Source organism: Mycteria americana, chromosome 4, assembly GCF_035582795.1.
Source record: "Mycteria americana isolate JAX WOST 10 ecotype Jacksonville Zoo and Gardens chromosome 4, USCA_MyAme_1.0, whole genome shotgun sequence".
Taxonomy (NCBI): domain Eukaryota; kingdom Metazoa; phylum Chordata; class Aves; order Ciconiiformes; family Ciconiidae; genus Mycteria; species Mycteria americana.
Genome location: NC_134368.1, coordinates 27,595,261 through 27,615,889, shown reverse-complemented (window position 1 = coordinate 27,615,889; position 20,629 = coordinate 27,595,261). Strand labels below are relative to the sequence as shown.

General features: G+C 44.1%; 1 protein-coding gene across 14 annotated transcripts in view; it reads left to right on the top strand.

Moving 5' to 3' along the window:
- The window catches only part of APBB2 (amyloid beta precursor protein binding family B member 2), a 200,741-nt gene that overhangs the window by 92,581 nt on the left and 87,531 nt on the right, over positions 1-20,629 (top strand). For all 14 annotated transcript variants that reach the window (XM_075499974.1, XM_075499981.1, XM_075499984.1 and 11 more), the window contains one exon: positions 222-1,022. In XM_075499974.1, coding sequence (XP_075356089.1) covers positions 222-1,022 — 801 coding nt within the window. The remainder of the gene's footprint in view (positions 1-221; positions 1,023-20,629) is intronic.

The following is a 20,629-nucleotide window of genomic DNA, read 5'->3' as shown; positions in this document are numbered from 1 at the left end:
TTTCTCATCTTTGTGGTCCTGATGATCTATCTATATTTTTCTGCCTCTGTTTTTCCTTGTTTAATAAGCTAAGCTTTAGCCTATTCTCTTAGCCACTTAGATTGTGGTAATTTTCCTACTATAAAACCATTACGTATAGTGCCGCATCCCTTTATCAGAAGCCCTTGCAAAATAGTGTATATAATGAATGTGTTTCACGACTGTTTCTTTTGCTTTTCTAGTCGATTCCAGTGTGGACGCGTTGGCAGTGTTTATGGCAAGCAGCAGCACGACAGACGTTGTGAACCGCAACAACCCTGCCACCCCGCCAAACACCCTTAACCTGCGCTCCTCTCATAATGAACTTCTGAATGCGGAAATTAGGCACACGGAGACCAAGAACAGCACTCCTCCGAAATGCAGGAAAAAATACGCGCTGACTAACATTCAGACAGCCATGGGTCTTTCCGATCCAGCAGCGCAGCCCCTTCTGGGGAACAGCTCTGCCAATATAAAGCTGGTGAAGAATGGAGAAAACCAGCTCAGGAAAGCTGCCGAGCAGGGACAGCAGGATCCCAACAAAAACCTCAGTACCACTGCGGGCATAAATGTAACTTCTGAGAAGTTTGAAGGCAAAGAGCCGATCCCGCAGGATTCCTCTGGCTGTGAAATATTACCCTCGCAGCCAAGGAGGACCAAGAGCTTCCTGAATTACTATGCAGATCTAGAGACATCTGCTAGAGAGCTAGAGCAGAGTTTTGTTGCGATGGAAGATAAATCTGCACAAAGCAACAGCCAGGCTTCTACCGTTATTGTCAATGGGGAAGTCCTGCCCCGGAAACAAAACAAGCTATCAAGCCCAGAGGATGGCCAAGTTGCCACAGTGTCGTCAAGCCCTGAGACTAAGAAAGACCACCCAAAAACTGGGGCCAAAACAGATTGCGCTCTCCATAGGATTCAAAACCTGGCCCCAAGTGATGAGGACTCCAGCTGGACTACACTGTCCCAGGACAGTGCCTCACCCAGCTCACCCGATGAAACAGGTATGCAAGAAAAGGCTGCTCGCAGCCACTGTTTTAGAAATGTGTTGCTTAACTTCTCTCAGCTGGCGACTGGAAGGAGAGAGGAGATTGTGGTGCTTTCAGTGGGGAAGTGGATTGCATCAAAACACAAGCACTGGGCATGCACGTAGCTCCTTGTCCGCTTGGGAATGCTTGGCAGCCTCCCACTCGGTCATAGCGGCTTTACTGCTGCTTTGGGAAAGGCACCAGTGAATGCTATAGACAGGGTCCTAAAAATATGCTAATTGCACCTTTTGCTAGTTTAGAAATAACTGCTCTTCACTAGTCAATGGATACACGTTGTGAGAAGTACGTGATTGTCTGGAGATGCTAAACTACTGATAGCTGCCTACAGACAACAAGCAAACTTTTCTGAGCAATGATTTTTAGGTTCAGCAAAATTTTTTACTTTTCTAATTCAAATCTTTTTAAGTGTCCTCCCTCTGCCCCCAGTCATTTGATGATATTATTTGACTTTTTAAAAAGTCCTCCCAAACATTGGGTCATTGAATTTCTGTGTTTTATTTTCTTTGTGCAGCAGTTCCATACAGTAACTCAGAAGCTGAAACCATGGCATTTCCTATTTTGGAAGCCTGGGCCCATTAATTATTTGAACAGTACTGATTACTTCTGCACTGGCTCTGTTGTGATTTAGAACACATCTTTATTATTTTTAAAACTCTAGAGATCTCACTTATTCCAGTTGATGGACTTTTTCACTTTTTTTATATCCAAGCCAGTATCTTTGTCAAGATGAGGGGAGGTGATCCAGTTCTCGAGGGTGACATGGGGCTAAAGAAGTTTGCCATATATTGTTTGTATTTTAAGTGATTTCATTATTACAGCACAGACATTATATACTGTTTGGAGGCCACTATGGTCCAGATCCACAGCTGCATTACATATCAGTCATGCATGATTATGACAATAGTGATTTTTATTTTAATGTGTAGGATTTTTTAAAATCGCAACCAGAAATCCCCACTATGTGACGTATAATGGATCTTCTGATCTTCTTTTTGATATGTAACAAACCTTTTCTGTTAGAGAGAAAATTTTCATGAAGTCACCTCTTCACATGCAAAATGAAAAAGTTTTCGGTTTACTAAAATTGCTGTTTGAGTTAATATTATTTCTTGGGATACTTGATATGTGTGACATCACTGATAACATTTTCTGGAGAAACTGTCAATAGGAGGTATTTAGATAACTTTATGCTGAGCTTGTTGGCTCCTTCTGTCTTTGTACTTGCCCCAGGTTTGGCAATGAGAAACTGTGGGTAGAAAAATTTATATTCACTGAAAACTAAATTAGAGTAATTCCAAGTAGTCTAATTAAATATGGGTGGCCTAAGATGCTAAGAACTAGCCTAAGTTTTGTTGGGTTTTTTTGTTTGGTTTTTTTTTTTGATAATGTGTTTAAAATTTTTTCTCCACATGTATTTCCACTGTGTGGTGTATGAGCTCTTTCAGCAGTCGGGAAGGGGGATTTTCTAAGCTGCTTTGAGGTGTTGGCAAGTTTGCTTATTTAAGTAACCAAGTGTTAGCTGAGCTGTGGTTTGTTTGCGCTATGGAAATAAAGGGGAACTTTCCCCTGCTGAGTATGGGGGGATTCCTCATTTAAAAAAAAAAAAAAGTTAAAAAATAACAATTAATAAAGCCCTCAGAGCTCACCACTCTTCTAAAGCAGAATAAAGGGCTTTTTAAAATTCTATGCTACCTTCACCATACTAGCAACCAATGTATTACAAATAGACAGTTATAGAAAAGCAGGTGTCCAGATATCTGACTTCAGTCTCTATAAGAAAAGAATTAAAAATAAAGAGAACGCCCTAGAAAACCTCAGAATTGCTTTTCAGGATCAAAGCGGTAGAAGTGTTTCTTTCTCATCCCTGTGGTTATTGTCAGAGAGCACCAAGTAGGACATAGGACCTGTCATACTGGATTGGACCACTGGTTTTAGGATGCCTGTCTGTATAAGTATTCAAGGACTCTAAAAACATCCAACTATTGCAACTTACAACCTACAGACATCTGTCTTTAAGGATTATTGGCTACCTTGAATTTACCTCCCTTCTCATAAAATTGTTTCATTAAGTGGTTCCACTTTCTTTCCAAAATGGACTATCAATTGATACAACAGAAGAGAGCTAAGAAAATGTCGAGTTGCCGTGGGTGCCAGGACGGCTTTTGGATGTGATAAAACAGGCCAGTTTCTCAGGCTCCCCTGTAGCTCCTTCTGGGAGGCTGAAAAGGGGGTGCAAAAAGCAATGCTGCTGGTGTAGAAAAAAACAGAAATCATAAATATCTCCAGACTTACTTGTTTGGAGGCAAATTTTCTCGTTGTTCTCGAGGGCTCCAGCCTTTTAGATTTGAGTCATGTGCCATCCCTAGGCAAGTATAAAAGAAGCCCTTAGGCAGCGCTAGCGACCAGGAGCGCCGTGAGCAGGGCGGGCAGACAGGGCGTGGCGCGGCAGTTGGCGTGGAAGGGCGTGCGGGAAGGGCGCTGAAGCTCTGTCGGCTTGACCAGGGAGCAATGGTATCCACCCGGCAGAAAGCCACAGCCTCTCTAAGCTCTGCACCCACCACGACTGACGCAGCTCCCCAGACAGAGCTCCGGCGGGAACACGCTGCTGCCCAGGTGTCGGGCTGCAGGCTGTGCCCTGCTCTCACGGCAGTACCGGAAGCAGCAGTGAGCACAGCTGTGGGAGGTGCGCCCAGGCAGAGGAGCTCCTCTTGCTTGGTGACAGAGCTCGGGGAGGAGGTGAGTAGGTGGAGTAGTATCAGGGAGCGCGAGAGAGAGATGGACTACTGGAATCGCACCCTACCTTCCCTGACACAGGCCCAACAGGCAGACAGGACGCATGATACGGAGGATTCCCTATCCTTTCTCCACCTGGCTGAACACAGTGGCTTAAGGGATAGGGAGCAATGGCAGCAAGTTCCTGCCTGGCGCAGCAGGCGCGTCTCCTCTGTGGCTACCCCACCTTCCCAGGTGCCCCTGCATAACAGGTATGAGGCTCTGCAAGTGGAATCGAACAATGACGAGGATGATGGTTCATCTAGCTTGGAGGTGTTGCCGAGGTGAAGTCGGCCTACGCCCTGCGTCAAAACTGCTTCCATAAAGAAACAAAGGCAAGTCATTGTCATAGGGGACTCCCTTCTGAAGGGAACAGGAGGCCCAATATGCAGACCAGACCCACTTCTTAGGGAAATCTGCTGCCTCCCTGGGGCCCGCGTAAAAAATGTGAAGAGAAAACTTCCTACCCTGGTATGGCCCTCACATTATTATCCATTACTGATTTTTCAGGTAGGTAGCGATGAAGTTGCAACTAAAAGTCCAAGGGCAATCAAAAGGGACTTCAGGGCCTTGGGACAACTGGTTAAGGGATCAGGAGCACAAGTAGTGTTCTCCTGTATCCTTCCAGTTGCAGGGAATGATGAGGGAAGAAACAGGAAGAGCCAGCAGATCAATACCTGGCTCTGAGCCTGCTGGCACAGGCAGAATTTTGGGTTTTTTTGATCGTGGGTCAGTCTACACGACACCAGGCCTGCTGGTGACAGATGGGGTGCACCTGTCTCAAAGGGGGAAAAGGATCTTTGCACAGGAGTTAGCAGGGCTCATTGAAAGAGCTTTAAACTAGATTTGAAGGGGGAAAGGGATAAAACCAGGCTCACTAGAGATAAGCCTGGAGGCAGCATGCCAATGTTTGAGGGACGGTGTGCTAGCGACGTCCTTTGGTCTGCCACCTCAGTGGAGGTAGGGGGTGGAGAACCATGCGGCAGCAAAGACGCAAGGGTTATTGATGTGTTAGAAACCATGGAAGTGCCTGAGAATGGTCACATAGGAATTAGAGCTTCTCCCCCAGAAAAGGTGGCAGGATCAGTAGCCCAGCTGGAGTGCATCTACACCAATGCATGCAGCATGGGCAACAAACAGGAGGAGCTGGAAGCCATTGTGCAGCAGGAAAGCTGTGATGTAGTTGCCATCACAGAAACATGGTGGGATGACTCGCACAACTGGAGTGCTGCAGTGGATGGCTATAAACTCTTCAGAAGGGGTCGGCAAGGAAGGAGAGGTGGTGGGGTAGCGCTGTGTTAGGGAGTGTTTTGATTGTCTAGAGCTGAATGACGGTGATGATAGCGTTGAGTGTGTAGGAATCATGGGGAAGGCCAACAAGGCAGATATCATGGTGGGAGTCTGTTATAGACCACCCAACCAGGATGAAGAGGCAGACGAAATATTCTATAAGCAGCCAGGAGAAGTCTCACAATCGCTAGCCCTTGTTCTTGTGGGGGACTTCAACTTACCAGACATCTGCTGAAATACAATACAGCAGAGACAAAACAGTGCAGGAGGTTCCTGGAGTGTGTGGAAGATAACTTCCTGACACAGCTGGTAGGTGAGCCAACTAGGGAAGGCTGGACCTGTTGTTTGTGAACAGAGAAGGACTTGTGGGTGATGTGATGGCTGGAGGCTGTTTGGGCATAGCAATCACGAAATTATAGAGTCAGCAGAACTGCTACCTTGGACTTCTGGAGGGCAGACTTTGGCCTGTTTAGGAGCCTGGTTGACAGGGTCCCTTGGGAGGCAGTCCTGAAGGGCAAAGGAGTCCGGGAAGACTGGGCATTCTTCAAGAAGGAAATCTTAAAGGAGCAGGCAGTCCCCATGTGCCGAAAGACAAGCCGGCGGGGAAGAAGACCAGCCTAGCTGAACAGAGAGCTTTGGCTGGAATTCAGGAAGAAGAGGAGCATTTATGACCTTTGGAAGAAGGGGCAGGCAACTCAGGAGGACTACAAAGATGTTGCGAGGTTATGCAGGGAGAAAATTAGAAGGGCCAAAGCCCAGCTAGAACTTAATCTGGCTACTGCCATAAAAGACAATTAAAAATGTTTCTATAAATACATTAGCAACAAGCGGAGGGCTAAGGAGAATCTCCATCCTTTACTGGATGCGGGGGGAAGACAAAGGATGAGGAAGAGGCTGAGGTACTTAATGCCTTCTTTGCCTCAGTCTTTAATAGTAAGACCAGTTGTTCTCCAGGTACCCAGCACCCCCAGGTATTTTCCCCCAACGCTACAGGCTTTGGGAAGAGTGTCTGGAAAGCTGCCCAGTGGAAAAGGACCTGGGGGTGCTGGTGAGTAGCTGGCTAACTATAAGCCAGCAGTGTGCCCAGGTGGCTGAGAAGGCCAATAGCATCCTGGCTTGTATCAGAAATAGTGTGGACAGCAGGACGAGAATGTGCTGGTTTTGGCTGGGATAGAGTTAATTTTCTTTATAGTAGCTGGTATAGAACTGTGTTTTGGATTTTAGTATGAGAATAATATTGATAACGCTGATATTTTCGTTGTTGCTAAGTGATGTTTACACTGGCCAAGGACTTTTCAGCTTCCCATGCTCTGCCAGGTGCAGAAGAAGCTGGGAGGGGACACAGCTGGGACAGCTGACCCCAGCTGACCAAAGGGCTATTCCATACCATATGATGTCATGCTAAGCTTATAAAGCTGGGGAAGAGGAAGGAAGTGGGGGACATTCGGAGTTACAGTGTTTGTCTTCCCAAGTAAGCATTACGTGTGATGGAGCCCTGCTTTCCTGGAGATGGCTGAACACCTGCCTGCCCATGGGAAGTAGTGAATGAATTCCTTGTTTTGCTTTGCTTGCGTGCGTGGCTTTTGCTTTACCTATTAAACTGTCTTTACCTCAACCCATGAGTTTTCTCACTTTTACCCTTCCAAATCTCTCCCCCATCCCACCCGGTGTGAGTGAGTGAGTGGCTGGGTGGGGCTTAGTTGCCAGCTGGGGTTAAACCATGACACTAGGGAAGTGATCATGCCCCTGTACTCAGCACTAGTGAGGCCGCACCTCGAATACTGTGTTCAGTGTTGGGCCCCTCACTACAAGAGAGACATTGAGGTGCTGGAGCGAGTCCAGAGAAGGGCAACGAAGCTGGTGAAGGGTCTAGAGCAGAAGTCTTATGAGGAGCCGCTGAGGGAACTGGGGTTGTTTAGCCTGGAGAAGAGGATGCTCAGGGGAGCCCTTATTGCTCTCTATCACTACCTGAAAGGAGGTTGTAGTGAGGTGGGGGTCGGTCTCTTCTCCCAGGTAACAAGTGATAGGACAAGAGGAAATGGCCTCAAGTTGTGCCAGGGGAGGTTTAGATTGGATGTTGGTAAAAATTTCTTCACTGAAAGGGTTGTCAAGCATTGGAAGTGGCTGCCCAGGGAAGTGGTTGAGTCACCATCCCTGGAGGTATGTAAAAGACGTCTGGATGAGGTGCTTAGGGACATGGTGTAGTGGTAGAGTTAGCAGTGCTAGGTTAATGGTTAGACTCGATGATCTTAAAGGTCTTTTCCAACCTAAACAATTCTATGATTTTATGATTCTAAGTTCATATTTCTCCAAGGATTTATGAAGGGTAATAAAATAAGAGGTGAAATAAAAGTTGAGTAAATGAACTGAACTTTCTTTTTTGAAGCAGGGTCAAGAACAATTTGATGTTGTGCATTGTAAACACCTGTGCCTTTTCCATCTCCTTCCCAAGAGTTGCTTGAGTTACTGTGGTGCTGATCGACAAGCTTTTGCCTTTCACCGTGCTAGGTCACGCTACAGGAGTTAACCTTACTTGCCAAATAGCTTGGGTGCTACAGCAGTGGGTCGAGTTGGAAGTACTGAAGGAAATCAAGTAACACTTGCTGCTTCCCAAAACCGCTTGCACCCTTCTGACATGCTGGGGACAGAGAAGTGGTTTCCCACAAGCACAAAATACATCCAATGCATTTATGTCAGTGGGGGTTGACCAAAAACCCGAGAGATTCCCAGGGGGCTGTATCTAGCCCCTCTGAGGCCATGGAGTAGATGTGAGAGCCCACATTTAGGAACAGGCAAGAAGCAGCAGCCTCAGAAAGGTGGTTTCTCGGCTCTCTTTTGAGATCTGGTTTTAAACATCCCTTCAGTGGAGGTGTTGCCCCAACCTGCTCGGGCCATCTGCTCCAAAGGCACATGGTGCTTTCCCCTATGGTAGATCTTTCCAGACTTTTTAGCGTAATCTTTCATTCCTCATTGCCCCTATGTGCCAGCATGGGTAAAGGGAAGCCCTTGCGACTGGGGAGTCGTGCAGTGAGCCCTGGTGGTGCCCATCCTGGAGGTCCGAGATTCTGGGCATGGCCAGGGCTCCTCACTGCCACTGCATCTGGGTGGGAGGAGAGCATTGCATGGGGTCTTTGCGGCTCGCTGCTCTCCAACCCTTGCGTTTATGCTCCAGTAATAAATGTTAGGGAACAAAGGCAGAAAGGCATCTGGGAGAAAAATCTGCAAAAGTAGACAGTTTTAGTCATGTGGCTTCTGGCAAGGGGAAAAAAGATACAGTTTTGAGAACAGTTAATCCATTAAAGAGTGTAATCTAGTAGATACCTGGAGAATTATTAATGTTCAATCCAGAGATTATATTTAGCACTTTAGTATACATAGGAATATGATAGAAATGCTGTTTTACTGGGAGGACATGTTGAAAATGACAATATACTCCCAGGGCTTCTGAATCGTTTTGTTGTCGTCTTCCGTCTGTTAACGCAATTTGTTATTCAAATCTTGGAAAACTTAATGTTTTTTTCTGGGTGGGTTTTATTTTGTGTTTGTTTTGTTTGTTTTGTTTTAATGTGTTTTGTTTTGGAGGTATGTAATTCAAAGGCCCTGAAAAATTTACACTTAAATTTAATTGTTTGCACTGGGTGTGCATCACTGTTTAGACAAAATCATCTTGAACTCTCCTTAGGGCAGGATACTTTTGTTTGTGGTCTAATGAAAAGGTGTCTTTAAGAGGCTTGACTCTTTTCTCTGAATGAGGCGGGGGGGGGGGGGGGGGGGGGGGGGGGGGGGAGAAGATAGCCCAATTTAAAGGTACAAAACAACTGGCTGGATATGAAACAAGTGTTAATGTTGTTGATTAGTAATGTTGCTAAACAAATGTAATAGCCCGTTAATAATGAGGGCACTGAAGGCTACAAGCACAGTACAATGTAAGAATTGTGTTTTGAGGAAACTCTTCTTTCTTCTTTCACCTCCAAATAAATTATCTGTATCTACTTCTTGGTAAGAGCTACATTGACTTCAGCTTTCAGAGATTTTTTTGTAAGGACTCTTAGCTTTCCTCCACCGGCCTCAGGACTGATTGTATGACAGAGCTGACCCTGTCATTCAGAGCATGTTGTGGGTTACCAAAGACCAGCTGCAGGTGTCTTTAAAACTGCAGATGGCACAGAGCTGATTTTAAATCATGGCAAATGCTTCCTCCCTCGTTCTCTCTCCAGAAAATTTCCTTAGCCTAGTTTTCAAAGGAAATGCATCTTGTGTTATTATACCCTTTACCTCTTCTTTCTCTCTGTGTCTATGTATTCACCAGTTTCACCTACATTTTATGAATCAGTGTGTTGCCAACAGCAGGAGTCAAGTGGACACCCCAGAGCCCAAAGCTAGGGGAAGATGAGGGTGATGCTAGTGCTGTTTTCTGTTTGTGGCTTGGTTTTGATTTTGTTTTGGTTTTTTTGGGGGGGTTGTTTGTTTGGTTTTGGTTTGTTTTGTTTGTTGTTTGGTTTTTTTTAAGAAGCTCACTAGAATGCCTGTAGAAGGTAGGCATGTTTCTAAAACTTCCTGTCATTTGAAAAACAGTTTCAGTGGAAAGTTATCCCTCTTTAGTAAAGTGCAACTCTGTGTAATAATCTCTAATGAATGAGGAATGAGAATTCTCTGGGAAAAGTGAGGAATTCTCTTTGCTTCAAAGCCAGGAAGAATACTGGAATTTGCTTTTGCTTTCTGTTTTATCTTGATTTGAACAGATCCCCCTCCTTCCAGATCAGGGAATAGCCCTGTAATTAGGAAGGTCCCTGAGATGTGGGACTAGAGTCTCGCAGGTTTTCTTGGTCTGGGACAGTTGCCCTCCTTGCTCTCTTCAGAGCTGTGGGAGACTGCGCGGGGGCAGCAGCCTCCTCTGGCTCCCCAGCGTCTCAGCCTTTGGCTTACACAACACCTTGTTTTTCCCTGGTTGAAAAGTGTCATTCAAAGGGGTATTAAAAGTACAAGCGTCCTCTTTTTCAGGGAATGCCACCACTGTATGTGCCTGCCATATAGCAGATGCCTGTCTGCTGCTGGTCTCTAAGCAATATCCGGGAGGGCAGCTTAATAGCTGGTTATGAATAAACGAGTTCAACCCAGTGCAGAAACGTCCCTTGGGGATTAGGAGTGTCACTCTTGTAAATAGAGCCTGGTATTCTGAAATAACAGTATGTCTGGATAGAATAGCCCTCTAGTACAATAAAAATTACAGCAAATCATGAACTAGTCAGACAGATTTATACCAATGGTCAAGTTCTGCCTCTGATTTTAACCAGTATCTTTGACAAAATTAAAATGGATGTCCTCTTAAAGGCACCATTTTTCCTTTGCAGTACCTATCTGATATAGACAAGAAGTATGTTATTTACTACAAAACAGGTTTTCTGTGTTCCTGAGTGTGGTAAAAGATTTATGGTAGTAGAAATACATTCAATTACACTGTGGATAAACACAAGTCCTATAACAGTAGAGAAAGACTATATTACCATCTGTACAATTGTAGGGTTCTAGGTAAACATCCAGTTTTCAGATTTTGGGGAATAAGAGGCTCTAGTTTGCACCCGCTATACATCCTAACGGCTTGTCAACTTTCAGTACTGAGCGGGTTTTTTTAATCCTGCATGTTACTGATAACCACATATCAAGATCAGGGCATGTTTTATAGTCTCAGACTTGGTCATTTGCTGACAGCTTACAAAATAGGGAAGGTAACTATTGCTGTATATCCCCGGTGTTTGTGTAGGTACCATTCTGTATGTGGAGTAACTAACTGCATGTTTATCTTCCTTTTAGCTACCCCTGTAAGAGGATTTTTGGGAAGAAAAAGTAAGCCCGTGTAAAAGAAATAAAACCTAGAACACCACACGGTTACACAATGTTCACAGTAATGATCAGCATTCAGGGTCTACTGGTAGAAGGCCATAAAATAAATTGAACTTGATAGTAAATTGAACTTGAAAGATGACTCTCTCAAGTACGCACTGCTGCTATCATTTGTACTGGGAGGCCACTTGCTGCGTTTGGGCAGTCAGATCGGTTTTACCCTGTGGTTCTCAGTGGAGCTACCTAAATCCATATCTTGAGTGCTCAGATTAGTGCTCTGACTTGAAACCCAAAGTTTCCATGGTAAGGAGGGGTGATCAGCACCCTTTCAAATTTGAATAGTTAATAAAAATAGGTATGTGAAAGTGAATTAATGTGCTTACATTCAGGAATGGGATGACAGATGTTTTATACAATAGTGATTAGCATGCTCTCCCAAACTCTGTTTACAGTTACAGAATTTGGGACTGTAGAAGAGGCTTTCCAGGATGTGTTGTATGGTCACAGTTGCAGTTTCATACTTACTGTTTACCAAAAAGATAAAGAACAATTCTTTGTTTCGTCAGAGCCATTCAATTTCCTCCCTAGGGAGGGCTTGATTCAATTGCCTGCCTGGTGTCCCTTGAGGTGCCTGGTGGTGTCCAAGACAGGCAGCAGACAGGAGGCAAGAACTAGGACTTGTGTTCTGGAGGAGCAACCGCAGGCTAAGCAGGACGCACATCGAGTAACACTCACAAAGGAATTAACCAGCTGGATAGAGCCTGCAACATCTACCCTGCAGTGCAGAAATTAAATTTGTTCCTTTCCTGGGTCTGGCTTTGTTTTAAAAATCACTCTGTATTGGGTTTGTGTGGCAAGGTTTTGGTGGCAGGGGGGGCTACAGGGGCGGCTTGTGTGAGAGGCTGCTAGAAGCTTCCCCTATGTCCAATAGAGCCAATGCCAGCTGGCTCCAAGACAGACCTGCCGCTGGCCAAGGCCAAACCCATCAGCAACATTGGTAGCACCTCTGTGATAATGTATTTTAAGAAGGGGAAAAAACTGCAACAGCAATTGCAGCCAGGAGAGAGGAGTGAGAATATATGTGAGAGGAACAACTCTGCAGACACCAAGGCCAGTGAAGAAGGAGGGGAGGAGGTGCTCCAGGCGCCGGAGCAGAGATTCCCCTGCAGCCCCTGGTGAAGACCATGGTGAGGCAGGCTGTCCCTTGCAGCCCACGGAGGGCCATGGTGGAGCAGATATCCACCTGCAGCTCGTGGAGGACCCACGTGGGAGCAGGTGGACGCCCAAAGGAGTCTATGACCCCGTGGAGAGCCTGTGCTGGAGCAGGCTCCTGGCAGGACCTGTGGACCCATGGAGAGAGGAGCCCACGCTGGAGCAGGTTTGCTGGCAGGACTTGTGAGCCCGTGGGTGACCCACGCTGGAGCAGTCTGTTCCTGAAGGACTGCACCCCGTGGAAGGGACCCACGCTGGAGCAGTTTGTGAAGAGCTGCAGCCCATGGGAAGGACTCATGTTGGAGAAGTTCATGGAGGACTGTCTCCCATGGGAGGGACCCACGCTGGAGCAGGGGAAGAGTGTGAGGAGGAAGGAGCGGCAGAGACAACGTGTGATGAACTGACCGCAACCCCCATTCCCCGTCCCCCTGTGCCGCTGGTGGGGAGGAGGTAGAGAAATCGGGAGTGAAGTTGAGCCCAGGAAGAAGGGAGGGGTGGGGGGAAGGTGTTTTAAGATTTGGTTTATTTTCTCATTATCCTACTCTGATTTGATTGGTAATAAATTAAACTAATTTCCCCACATTGAGCCTGTTTTGCCCATGATGGTAATTGCTGAGTCATCTCCCTGTCCTTATCTTGACCCATGAGCCTTTTGTTGTATTTTTCTCTCCCCTGTCCACTTGAGGAGGGGAGTGACAGAGCAGCCTTGGTGGGCACCTGGCATCCAGCCAGGGTCAACCCACCACACACTCCTTGGTTAATCTCTGCTATATTGTGCCTGAAGGGTCTAGGATGGTTTGTCATATTCTTTCCAAACACAGCTTTCTCCCAGCGTGACATCTCTCCCTGGGTGCTCTGGGGCTGGGGGAGATTGAGTTCAAAGGCAGTTGCCTTCTAGTGGTAGTGCTTTGACTACCAAAGCATTGCTGTGCCTAGCTCAGTGCTTTGGCTAAAGCAGCATCAAATGTGGCTCTGTCCTAACTGACATAGCTTCATTAATTTTGACGTCACTCTAGGTGAACTTCTGGCCACTTGATGGGAGTTTAACAAGATGGCTTATTTTGCCCTTCATATTTCATTTCTTGTTTTGTGCTTGTCTTTTCAGAGACACTTTCCTTGCTAGCATAGTAAAGCACATAATTCCTAATCCGGACAAAATCAGAGTGTTGCTTTGTATAAGTGCAGTGCTAAGATTTTGAGTGTTTTAAAAATGAATTTTTTCTACTCAGTAAAATAAGGGGGTAAACAAATGCCTGCAGGCCTGGCTGCTGGAACATGTTGGAGTAGCAGTGGGGGAAAGTGAAAGGCGACAATAGGGAATAGAGGTTGTGGTGAGACAACGCAGGGAAGTGAATGCCAGCGTCGTACTGCCTCCTGGGCGGAAGCTATAGAGGAGGTCACAAGATATTCAGAGCACCGCAAGTTTCCCCTAACTCTGTAGTGTGATTTACATTGATATGTAATGCTAAGAGATATTAGGACGTGCTTTTTATACAGGGCTCATTGTGTGTTGTAGCAAAGTGGAAGACTCTTCTGAGCATCTGTAGGGAAAACTCGAGTTTTAGATGTGTTGAATAGCTTAGTCATGTCTTGTACTTAGCTTGACAAACTATTTTTGGAAGCTTTTCAAGCTTCTGTTGTTTCAGGGGTGGACAGGTGTAATTCTGGATCCTGGATGTCCGCTCTGAGGTTGAATGCGTCCTGCTGAAAAAGCTCTTCTGTGCTTCGGGTTGTATGTCTTCACAGGTCTCTCCTGAGACCGTGGAAAGAGTTCAGGTCCAGTCAGACACGTGACCGAGCAAAGAGGAAGGGAAAACAAACCACAGAAGAGGAATCAGAGAAGGTAATGGGGGAAAGACAGGATCCTGATAGTTCTTTCAGAGGGATGGTAAGGCAGGAAGTTGCACAGAAGAAAAGCTACCATCAACAAATATCAGACTAACCACCTCTACTTGAAAGAAAAAAGTTCCCAGTTCATAAAGCTGTGCAAGTAATAACAAATTACGACCAAAATCGATCCAGTAAACCTCTGCCTCAGCACTTCTGAATGCTGCATAGAACTCAGGCCAAACTTCAGTCCACCTGATTGATGCTTTGAAATGGGTATAGAAATCTCTGGGGAAGGGAAGGAAAAACAGTGTTACCTTTGGGAGGACTCAACCTGTTGTCCCCCTGTTCGTTAAGGCAAGCTGAGAACATAGGTATATTCTGCTAGGTGGGTTCTGGTGCCCCGGAGCTCTTTGCAGCCTGGTTGGGTGCTTGGTTGTCGTGTTCTGTGCTCCTGTATCTCAGCTGCAGGAGGTGTGGTAGAGAAATGGTATTGCCACTGAGCAGAATGAGTCTCTGGTCTTTACAGTGGCCCCTGAGCTTTTGGAGGATCTCACAGTTGCTGGGGTAGCAGAGTTTCACCTAGGTGTACAGCGCCAGGGATGGCTGGTACAATTTTGGGAGGTTCCTGCCGCTTTGCAGCTAAATCCCCTGAGGAGTGGAAACCCAAAGCCTGGGCCGCTGCGGTTGTTTCTCTGAGTGTCTGCAGGGATACCAGCATCGGGCCCCAGTAGCAGTGGTGAGCTTATCTCACTGCTGCTCTCAGCAGAGGAGAAAGCCAATGTGGGAACGAGAAGAGTTGTGGGGTGGGAAGGAAGGTAGGAAGGGTTGGAAGATGGGAGTGTGACCTGGAGGCTTGTTGAGAGGAGGGACCCACTGGAGGGCAAAGCAAAAGGATAGTAACTGCAGCTGTGGAGATAAATGAGAACTTGGCACAAAGTGGGGGGAAGCTGGAATAAGTAGGAGCTGGAAGCAAGCAGGGGTGTTTGTAGTCAGTAGCTTAGGCAAGTGGGACTAGCACAAAGTGACAATAAACAGGATGGACTAAGATTGAGAGTAAAGCAGCAGAAGTGAGTATTGGGGAATTTGCATGTGCTTGAGACTGGGATATTATTTCACAGAAGTTCTGAAAACTTAAAGCAGGCAAAACCAGGGGGGCTCTGGGTGAAAGTTATTTAATACTGAAGTACTGCTAAGAGAAAGTCAAATCCTAGCTCAGGACTGGATTCAGACCCTGGTAGAAGGAGATGTCTGTGCCGTGAGGGATGCAGACCTAAATTCCCCTTGAGTTCCTGCCATGGTATATTTGCACCTGTAGGTATTTCTTTTAATCTCCCCATGTTAGTGGGTCCTTTAGACCCCAGTCTCTCAGTGCACTGGTTCCTCATGTGCTTAACTCTCACACAAGTCAGCTTTAGCTGATTGAAATTTAATTCAGCTTTAATTAACAACATGGGATTGGCTGAATTGGGGTTGTGGGTCCCTTGAGTCACAACTGTGATATTGCAAGCTGTGGTATTAAACACACAGAAACATATCGCATGTAGCACTGAGATGTGGACTAGATGGTGCTGCAGACAGCTTTGGGTTCATTGCTGCTGCGTCAAGAGAAGGTGGGCAGATTCAGGGCAGTAGCGAGCCATCTCCGTGGGCCAGGAGAGGTCTTGTATGATGGGACTTGGCATGCTGCAGAGACCTTGCTCTGAACTCAGTCCTTGCTTGAGAGAGGATGCACGGTCCCTGCCTTAAGGGACGTGAAGCCTTTTTTAAGCAATCCCACGAAAGCACATACATTTGCCATTAAGGCTCAATTGCTTCATTTTGAGATGTATGGAGCCCCTGGGTACTCAGCATTAGGCCATAAATGTCCAACATCAGGATGCCACAGAGCTCAAGATAATGACATTAAGTGGGTTTCTTGTAGTGTCTGAGATGTGGATTCCTAAAGCCTAGCAGTGCGTGTCCTTTGGTTTGCACAGTAGATTTATCCATGATACTTCAGTGATGAGAAATCCTTGGGGGGAGAGGGGGAGGACAACTCCAGATCTGAAGCGTATATTTTTGCTCCCTGCTCATAGCGTCTCTGGGGCATTTTTATCCATTTTCATATGGCGTTGTGTTACAGGGATTGTTTTTAACCACCTTTTGTTATGTTGGTCATTTTATACGTACATCATTTGATACACTGGACTGATTTATTACCTAATATGATTTTCAAGCAAAAGCCTTGAAATAGTCAGTCTCAGAACTATTCATGAAACTGCTTCGTAATGAAACTGTTTTTTTCCTAAACAGTGATGTAATTTAATATTAACTAAATTCATTTTTCCTACTATTTTGTTTTTAATTCCTTTTCAACTGAGATTCTGCAGGGCTAAATTTAAATATGAAACACTTCTTCAGTTATTAACTCAGAGATAGTTGCAGGGCACTGAGATAGGTATCGTAGCACTGTCATAATATTCAAGTAAGAGTTGTAACTCTGTAGAGCACGTTTCTTGTTTGTGCATAACTGATAAAATACTCTAAGGTTATGGCTTCTTTTACTTTTTAGAAGTGGATTTTTGGCTCTTTCCTGAAGCTGAGAAGTTTTCAGTAAGGATCAAAGGAGCCCATCCCTCCTCCCTTTCTCAAAATGAAAGCCAAAATGCACAGCTTGAGATTGGCCAAATTAATTTTTAAATTAGAATACATTCCTGTTCAGACTTTAATTTAATTTTACTTCTACTCTGCAAGAAAGAGACAGTCAGTTACCCTGGTCATTTTGGCTGACATGATTCTTGGCTTTGCTTAAATTATTGATTATAGCAAGGGGAGGGACTTTGCGATGAGAACAGTGCTCTCGCTAATAGAAGCCTTTCACTAAATCAATTTCTACCATTGCTGCAATGCACCTTCGGGGAGTCGGAGGTTAGCAGCCTTAAGAAGAATTTTGTCTTCAAAGAGTGGATCTTTGCCATACATTTTTCTAAGCATTTTCTTTTCGTGTTTATACAGGCAGCTAAGGAGAAAAAAACAACATAAATGTATGTCCAGGGTTGATTTGCAGGGTGAGGGGCTGTTCTGGTCCAAAGTTGAGCTGATTAAATCTTGATGTGATTGATATCTAAAGGCTTGTGGGCTGAAAGTACTGTTTCAAAAGCTTGTCTCCTGAGCAGAGTCAGTCAGAAAATACATCAATGTCTTGCAAGCTGGAATCAATTCAGTAGAGAATGCACTGTATGCACACACTGCTGTAATTCCTGTATAGCCGTCCCTCTCATTTTTTCCTGGCTTATTAGAAAACGCAGTCATTTATATGGTCAACATGTGGTGTTTCCTCTGTTACATCTACTGGCAGTTGAATAGGGGTGGCTTTTCTTTTCTCCCAGCCGAAGCACCATTCCTCGTTAGACTAATTAAGTAGGTGTGTGTTTAAACATAGCAGTGTATTTTCCCATATTTGAGTTGGAGACACTACACAGAAGGAGAATATGAAGCTGTTGGGACATGTATATAGCAGACTTAAAGGATGCTGGTAGCAGATCAGTACATGTTGAACTATACAGGAGCATCTAGTAACTGTAAGTAACACTTCTTTTCTATTTTTTTCATAGCTCTGGTTGACAAGGTCACTTAGCTCTGGATATTGAGTACAATTATTTTATCTGTTAATAAAATTCTGCTCAGTGGAAGATCAGCTGGTATCTGACAGCTCAAGTTGCAGAGTGCATGGTGTGCAGTTAATACTGTAAAGGTATCTTTCTGAATGCTCATCATTTCAGTAGCGAATTGACAAGTGATGTTTTAGACTTGTGATCCATAGAGCTCGAAGGTTTTTGCATAGGTCTGGGCTTCTAGTTTCTCCTTCACATTATGAACTGGGCTTCTAGTTTCTCCTTCACATGTCACAAATTCCTCCCTTGGGACTGCTTTATTTTCCTTGCAGTCGAAGGGAAGAAAAAAAGTCTAAATAATATAAGAGCGATACCCCTAGTCATTCCCTAAAGTTCAAGGTAAAGCAACTTTTGATATACTGACTGAGGTTTGGGGGGTTAGAAATGTGGGGTGGTTTATAGCCAGTATTTGATTGGGATCTGTCAAAGAATGTTGACTAATATCCTGGATATTTTTTTGTTCATTTTGCCAGCCCTAAGTCAATCAATTTGGCCAGGTCAGAAAAATGATCTTTTGTCGGAAAGCTGTTTCACAGAAAACCTTTACACAACTTTTTGTCTTCATTTGTGAAATTGTAATTAAATAGCATAACTGTATTCACTCCTTACAAAATCAAGCTAGTAATAAGAAATAGTGATCTGGATTGGCTTTTGTAAAATTATTTGAAATTTAGTTCAATTTTTTTTTCTTTTGTAGGCAAGCCAACATCATTTGTCACACTCTGTAGCTGTAGCAGACTTTAAAGATAACATTTGGTGTTAAACTCAAATTACCTTATTTTCTTTTGTGCTTAACTAAACCAGAATAATGAGTCTCCCTTTTTTGCCACTAGAGCCTGTCAGCAGATCAACTAAGGAACTTTGTGGTCCCCTGACTACATTAATTTCCCATAGTTAATTTGCTGAAACATAACCAACGCTTTTTTAACAAAGAGATCTGAAAAGTAGGAAGAAGACATCAGAAAAATAGAGATTTCAGGGCTAAGCTTCCACTGGCATATAATAGGAAGTTTATTTGATTTTTCATAGAGGATTTTCTTTTTCCACTAAATGGGTGTGTTGGGCTTTGCAAAATTATATTGCCTATGCATATTCAGGATACATATAGGAAATAAGACCCTTATGCTATCAAAATGAATGTGTGATCATTAACAGAAGATTGTTTTTCTATATTTCTCTTGATTTCAGGTCATAGCTGAATTCTCACTTTCATAACTATACTCCAGATTTCTGTACTTTAAATATAACAAGTGTACTTCTTTATGGGAAGCTCCTCTTTCCTAAGATTATCTAATCCTACAATTACTTCACAGGGAAAATGCAGTTTCTTAAAAGAAGCTGCTTTGGGAGTAGGGTGACATGGAAGTTGCCCCATTCTCCGTTCATCCCAGTGGCTTCTGTCCACATCCACTTTGTTTCTGGTTTCAAGGAGCTGGTCCAGAAAACAGTGGTGTGTGGTCCAGAGTGCTTAACACTTCCCAGAGGAAACCTGCCTTTTTTGGGTGGTCAGGTGTCTAACTTGAGAGAGACTGTTGTTAATCTAGGACAAGCTTGAGCTGTCCCAACATAAAATCAATTGAGCAGTGACTCAGGAAGAGTTGTGGTTTTCCAGGAAAGATGCAGGGGGATGGATTATCTCTCAGGTCTCTCTGCCAGATGTAGGTAGAGATGCTATCTACGTGTTCAACCAACATTTCAGGTTCACTACTTCCAAATTTTGCTAACATCAGTGCAATAACTATTTGACAATATTTAAAAAAAAAAACAAAAACCCAAACCAAAAACCAAACAGACAAAGTCTACCGATTTAAAAGTTGCACTCCCTGCGGACCTCATTCGAAATACTCTACTAATAGTAATTCCTGGTTGTATTTTTCTAACCTTTTTATGTATTCAGGTGTACAACAGAAGCTTTACTGTAGGTGAGGAAATATATCTAGCATTTGCACAGTAGGTCTCTTACTTTCCTCTGCTAAACCACCCCATCTGCAGACAGGGCAAGTGGACAGACTGAGCACTGGAAGCAGAGAGGCTCTTCAGAAGGGAGGGGAGGGAGTTTTCAGATGTTACTCTCTTATTATTAACACATTTATTTTACATCTTCTCTAATTACACAAGAATGCTTATAGACGTCATGCATTTATAAAGGCCATAGTACTGATGAATAAGAATAAATGCTTCAATTTACACAAAGAAACCAATTAAAAACTGAATGAAAACAAAGTTATAAATTTTCCTTGAAACAAATACACCTTGCCCCCAAATGAGAGTCTAAAAAGAATGTGTCTTCAAAAACAAGGATCAGGTTTAGGTCATTGTTTATCTTTTAGGGTTAAGCTTTCATTCTAATTTTATTTTTTCAGCTTTTTTTGGAGGGGGAGACATAGGAGATTCTATGGGTTGTAGTGAGAGGGTTTTTTTTTTTTTTTTTTTTTTTTTTTGTTTTAATGGACAAGCTGCAATTTTCTAATGATACCAGGAATTGGGGATTTAAAAAGTACCAGATATCACAAGACACAATACAAAACTGTAAAAGTTTCTGTCAAAAATGCTGAAAACAAGTGTAAGTTCACAAGAGTAGTATTTCATTTCTCTAGTGTTTTAAAGTAAACTTTTTGAAAGGAATGAGCCTTGCAGCTTGAATTCTGCAATGATGACCAAATCTACTACCTCATTTGGTAATATGCTAAAGGTCTTTTTGTGGGACATGCTTTGTTATTTTATGACTTGCTGATGGGTAAGGTGGTGGTCAAAGCTCAGAAAAGAGAGTAAACTCTCTTTGTTTTCTCCTTCTGGTAACGTTACTGCGGAAGGCTCAGTGTAAAAGCCACCAGATCAGGTTATTTTGACATAGTTATTTTTCTTTTGGTTTATCACTTTACAGATGATATGTCAGAACTGTATGTTGTGCTGGCCACAATCTTTTATCTGGGCTAATTCTGTTTTCAGAAGGTGGCAGGATTC